The sequence below is a fragment of the Jatropha curcas genome, chromosome 1 (genome assembly GCF_041381405.1).
Source record: "Jatropha curcas cultivar XTBG-Jc1 chromosome 1, XTBG_Jcur_1.0, whole genome shotgun sequence".
Taxonomy (NCBI): domain Eukaryota; kingdom Viridiplantae; phylum Streptophyta; class Magnoliopsida; order Malpighiales; family Euphorbiaceae; genus Jatropha; species Jatropha curcas.
The window spans coordinates 24,049,194-24,055,358 of NC_143151.1; the positions used below are offsets into that span (position 1 = coordinate 24,049,194).

Consider the following 6,165-nt stretch of genomic DNA (forward strand, 5'->3'; position numbering starts at 1 on the left):
TTAATTTTTATATTTAAAAAAATTATTTTTTAATATTTTTAATTGAGAATTTAATAAATATCATTAAAATTTTTAGTTTTTGAATAATTAATAAAATTAATAATATCATTAATATTTTAAAATCTTTTCACTTTCTTTTTATAAATATTTAACAATGTCATTACAATTTTCTCTTTCATTTTCTTTTTTTTTTTACTTTCCTATTTTTGCAGAATTTATATAAACATCTATTTCAATATAAATGAAATCATAAAAAAAAAAAAAATCACATTATACTTTCAGCAAGAAAATTGGATTCCTTGTAAACAATATAAGACTATTTTCATGGCATTTAATAAATTTGAGCTTGATCAATATGGTGATAATAATGAAATTACAAAGTACATTCAGTTATCAATGATTAACTAAGATATGATTAAATTGATATGTAATTTTTTTTTTTTTTTTTTGAAGGGAGATGACAATATTTCTTAACTTATTTCAAATTAGGGCAAATTTTAATGAATTTTTTTATGTGTTTAATCTTTATTGGATCTATGCTCATATTTTAGACTATTTATTCAAAATGAATTCAATAATAATTGATATTTATAAAAATTATTTTAAAACCTACTAAAATATTTCTAGAAAATAAAAAATTCAAGATTAATTATAAACTTGATTTGTGTATGTATATATTAATATATTAAGAATCTACGAAAAAACTTTATTTGGTATTTTATTTCTTTGGGAATCAATAAGTATAATATATTTGATATTTGAATTATTGAAAGTGATTATTCGTTATAATAAAAATATTATTTTTATTTTTAAATATCAAGTAATCATGGATACTGACGTGGCATTCTATTTGAAGAGTGAAACTCTCTATTATTTGAGTATTTTGTATTAACTTGGTTAGAAAAAATTCAAGGTTTTGTAGATAAAATTTCTTCCTTACCTCTCTCTAATTTATGAGTTATATAACTTTTAAAACATAATGGCTTTTGGTGTTCTCCCTTATTATGATTTATGAATTCCATTGCTTTTATGACTTTAAAAAAATGGCTTTTAGTATTTCTTTTTAATGAATTTTACAGCTCTTAAATATTGTTGTTTATGTTCTTATTATTGTTTTTTCTTTTTCGAAAAAAATGTTATATGTTAACCATCATAAATTGAGAATTGAAAGAATTTAAGAAATAGCCACTTTTCTAGATTTAGTTGGAGATATACATATTTATTAAGAGAAGAGTAATTATAGTAGGATAAGTATAGAGGAAATCCTAAATTATATGTTAGTTAGAGTTTATTTAGAAATCTAATATCCTTCAAAATATATATATATATATATATATATATATATATATATATATATATATATATATAATATTAATGTTCAATTATTAATATTATCAAGAGTCTCCAAAAGATGTTGGTCATTTATGTCCAACAAATATTATAATTAGTAGACTGTTGTGGTTGAGTTATTTAAATTGGAATGAATAGACTGCTTTAAGTCTGAATAGGTGGACTGAGTCCATTTAAATATTGAGATGCTTTAGCTCGACGTGAACTGCATTGAGGTCGAATTAATTGACAACTACTTAAATCCGAATTTAATGAGGACTGCTTAAGTCCGTTTTATTGACCTCCATTTAGTTGTGATATCTAGGCGCTTTTATCACAGTAAAGATAATGAAAGTACAAGGCAACAAACTAATTAATAAAATTGTTTTGTTTTATTGAAATGGAGAAAATAAATAAATATTGTTAACTTATATGCATTTGAGAAAATTTTATTAGCATACAAGAATCAACAAGTAGTAAAGTAGCAAAACCAGGTAGGAATCGAATATCCTATATATATATATATCATCACTATACAACCATACGAAACACGGGAGACCGATCAGTTCATAAATATTAAAGAAAACTTTTATTTCGGTATGAATTTGAGATGCCCTATAAAAATCGTCATTTCAGTATATATATATATATATATATATATCATCACTATACAACCATACGAAACATGGGAGACCGATCAGTTCATAAATATTAAAGAAAACTTTTATTTCGGTATGAATTTGAGATGCCCTATAAAAATCGTCATTTCAAATTCAAGTTACATACCAAAAATTACATAGGCATCTATATATATTTTTTCAATTTTCTTTTCTTGTTTGTATAGATGTGCACTTAGGACTTGTTTGGTTAGTTTTTTATACCAATGGATAGCTAATAATTGATAGTCGATAATAGTTGTTGATAGCTAGTAGTTAGTAGCTGATAGTGGTTAACTAATAAAGATTAGTGTTTGATAAAATTTGATAGCGGTTGTTGTTAAATATAAAATTGACTATTAAAAATATTATTTTTTTATACATTATAATATACAATGTATATATTTTTGTATTTTTAAAGTGATACACTATTCTTTATTCTAATGTATTATATAAATAAAAAAATATTAATTAAATTTTCTTAAATAATATTTAATAAATATTATTTTTAAATAACTATAAATAAAGTAAGCATAAAAAATATTTAAAAATTTTACTAGTAGTTATTTTTCTAAAGTTAATGGATTTCAAATAAAATACATATTAAATCAGCTAGCAAATAACATGAGAAAGCTCCAAGACATAACTAATAAAATCAACAACTATTTGAAACTTCTATTAGTTACATTAGTTGCCGATTAAAAAGCTTACCAAACACATACATGTTAGTTATTATAGGTTTGAATTATTTTAATTCGTATTCTCCAAATTAAATTGATTCAAAATCAATGTTAAAATTTGTTTTATAACTTACTACACTTAAAGGATTTTTTTAGAGATATATGAAAAGAATTTGCTAGAATGCGAGTTAGGGTCAAATGGGATGTTAGAATGCCTCTAAAGCAGAATATCAAGTTGCGGAAGAAGGCAGGAGAATGGTTCTGGCCGAATCTGAAATATGAGAACCTACCTAATTTCTGTTTTCTATGTGGGCTCATTGGTCATACTGAACGTTTTTGTAGATTGTTGTTGGAACGAAGGGATGATCCTCTTATTCGAAACTTTGGACCAGAACTGCGTTCTAATACTCGGAGGAGTATGGTGAATATTGGAGTTAAATGGTTGAGGGAGGAGGAGGACGGCAGTGGCCGCTTTCCGAACGGTAGTTACGGTGGCGTAGAATTTGATCCCTATCCCGATACGAATTCGAATTTCGATAGAGCTACAGATAAGGGAGTGGCTGAGATTAGGGGCGAGAATAGTGGGGGCGGGATTGACGCAGAGGCTGGGGATATTGGCAATTTAGAGGTCAACAGGATGTTGGCGTGGAGCTGATTAATCCTAAAAGGAAGAGAACTGGGCCCGGTCCAAGCCCATCTCATCTCGCTTCAGCTACTGTGGGTAGGTCAAATTTGAAGGATACCAGGTCAAAAAATGGAGTTACGGCGGGTTCTGTTGTTCAGACCCGCCAAGCACTATGAGTTGTATAAGTTGGAACTGTCATGGGCTTGGCAACCCACGAGCAGTTAGAGCTTTATGTGAGATGATTAACTTAAAGAGGCCGAATTTTATTTTTCTTGTTGAAACTTTATGTAATGCCGCTAGAATTAATGAAATACAACAATTGTTGCAATATGATGGATGTTTTTCTGTGGATACTTTGGGACATAGTGAAGGATTAACGCTACTTTGGAAGGGTTCGAAATCTGTTTCTGTTATTGGCTACTCACCACGATACATTGATGCCACGGTGGAGGTGGAGGATGTTGGGGAATGGAGGATGACAGGTTTCTATGGTATGCCAGATAAAAATAGAAGGGTCGAAGGATGGAATGTGTTACGTGCTTTGGCTTCTCATAGTGATTTACCGTGGGTAGTATTGGGGGACTTTAATGATATATTGGCAACTTATGAGAAGCGAGGTGGTCGTCCGCCACCCATTCGTTTGATTAATGGGTTTCGATCTGCGGTGCATGAGGCTGGTTTGTTTGATTTCCATCTATCTGGGTATGCTTTTACTTGGGAGCATGGGAGGGGTAGTTGACAGCTTATTTCGCAAGTGTACGAAATCGCTACAAGTAATATATGATGAGTAAGAGTATCGTATCCACAGGGATTGTATACCAAGTACCAAAATTATGTTATCTTGTTATTATTTAAACGATAAATGATGAAATTGTTTATAGAAATTAAATTCAACAAGTAAAAATAAGAAGTTAAGCAAGCAATTATTGATTAAAAGAAATCAAGGAAGTAAAACTACTAGGGGTTTTGATTTCACTTAACTCTATCCAATTTATTTCATTAGTTCATTGATCAATTTAATTATTCAAGTAGGGGAAACAACCCAAAAATCACTAACAAGCTCTCCCGATGTATTGTTAGCTATTTTAACCCGGTCTAATTACCTATCTTCCAATAGCGCAATCAAACATGAATTAAATCATTAAGTTTTATGGTTTGTCCTGTGAATTCATAACCTAAGGTCTTTAACTTATGAAAACCCCCCATGAGTCAAACCGTATAGCTTCCGCATCAAGTTATTATTCTCATGTGTTTTATTAACCTTTTCATATCAAAGATCCTTCTTCCGATAGTGATAATTGAAATAAATCAATCTAGGGGAAAATTCTGCCTAGAAGCATTAAGTTCATTAATAAATCATAACTTGAATAAGGAAAAATAAATCTAATTGCATAAATTGGAAAAGAGATTAAGCTACATCAAACCCCCTAATATAAGAGTTTAGTTACACATAGTACTTAAATAAAACTCAACAATACTTGATAAATATTCCATAATCAATAAGATAATGAAAGAAATAAACAAGATTAAGAGTTAGAAATAAGAACTAGAGATAAATTGCTTGGATGGCTTCCTTGAATCTTTGCACAACTCTTGAATACTTAACTTTAAAAGAAAATAAAACTATGTACAAGACTAAGAGAATGAGAGATGGAAGATGAGATGATGGAGTGGAGTGTGTAGTGTAACGTGTGTCTCACTTTTGATCTCCCTACTCTTCTTTTATATAGACTCTTTGAGAGAGGATTCCACATGGTCTTAATCATCAAAGTCTTCTTTTGTTAGGTTGTAAAGCTCTCTTTTTGGTCTCCATTTTCTTCAATTATGACTCACCCATGTGCATAGAATAGATCTTGGTTTGCATGTGAGGAAAGTTGTCCAAGATTAGCTCCATAAATTAGTGTAAGTTGGTTGGCAACTTTTGACTAAGTTTAGGATTCCTTGCTTGGCACGGGCGTGCACTGTAGCACGGGCTGGGGCGTGCACTCCTCTGGAAGTCTTATGCAATAACAGCACGGGCGTGCTGATTACCACGGGCACTGTAGCACGGGCGTGCTGATTAGCACGGTCACTGTAGCACGGGTACTATAGCTGTTGCACGGGCGTGTTGAGTAGCACGGTCTGGGGCGTGCACTCCTCTGGAAGTCATATGTAATGACAGCACGGGCACTGTAGCACGTCGTGTTACTGTAGCACGGGCGTGCTACTGTAGCACGGGCGTGCTTAATGAATTTGTACCTTATTTTTGTCCTTTTTCTTGCCAAACCCTACATTTTTCCTCAAAATCAAGTGAGTTGTGTTTCAAGGAAGCTTTTAAATAAAAACATATCAATATTACATAAAAACTAATTAAATAAATTAAAAGCAATAGAAATTTTAATCAAAATCACAATAAAAAATACTATAAAAATAACACTTATCAGTAGTGATGCTTTTGTGGAGGAGAAGTTAGATAGAATTCTGACAAATCATGACTGGCGGCTTCGGTTTCCCCAGGCTACAGGTTCGGTTCTGCAAATTACTTCTTCTGATCATCTTCTAGTTTCTTTTGAAATTCGCTGCTTCATTCCATAGGGGCAGGCTTTACATTTTCATTTTGAAAATAGCTGGTGCAGGGAAGTTGCTTGCCGTGATCTAATTGTACAATGTTGGACTGCTTTTGGACACTTGGGTATTACTGAACGGTTAAAAGCTTGCGCCAGAATACTCTCGAATTGGGGTAGGGAGTTTAAGCAGAAGTTTAAAAACGAATTGGTAGTTTCTTTACACACCATTTCTATGTTACGTGGCTCTCGCCATCAGGCTAATATGGATCGTTTTCAGCAGGCTAGGAATCGTTACCATGAATTGCTTCGTCAACGGGAAGTGTACTGGA

At 31.3% G+C, this 6,165-nt stretch overlaps 1 protein-coding gene across 1 annotated transcript; it reads left to right on the forward strand.

Moving 5' to 3' along the window:
- Positions 1-3,462: 3,462 nt before the first annotated feature.
- Positions 3,463-4,029, forward strand: LOC149499201 (uncharacterized). The gene has a single exon (XM_089722178.1). It carries the CDS (start codon positions 3,463-3,465, stop codon positions 4,027-4,029), a length of 567 nt encoding a protein of 188 aa, XP_089578304.1.
- Positions 4,030-6,165: the final 2,136 nt, after the last annotated feature.

Coding starts and splice junctions, on each gene's coding strand:
- LOC149499201 (XM_089722178.1), top strand. CDS start 3,463: ATGAGTTGTATAAGTTGGAACTGTCATGGGCTTGGCAACCCACGAGCA.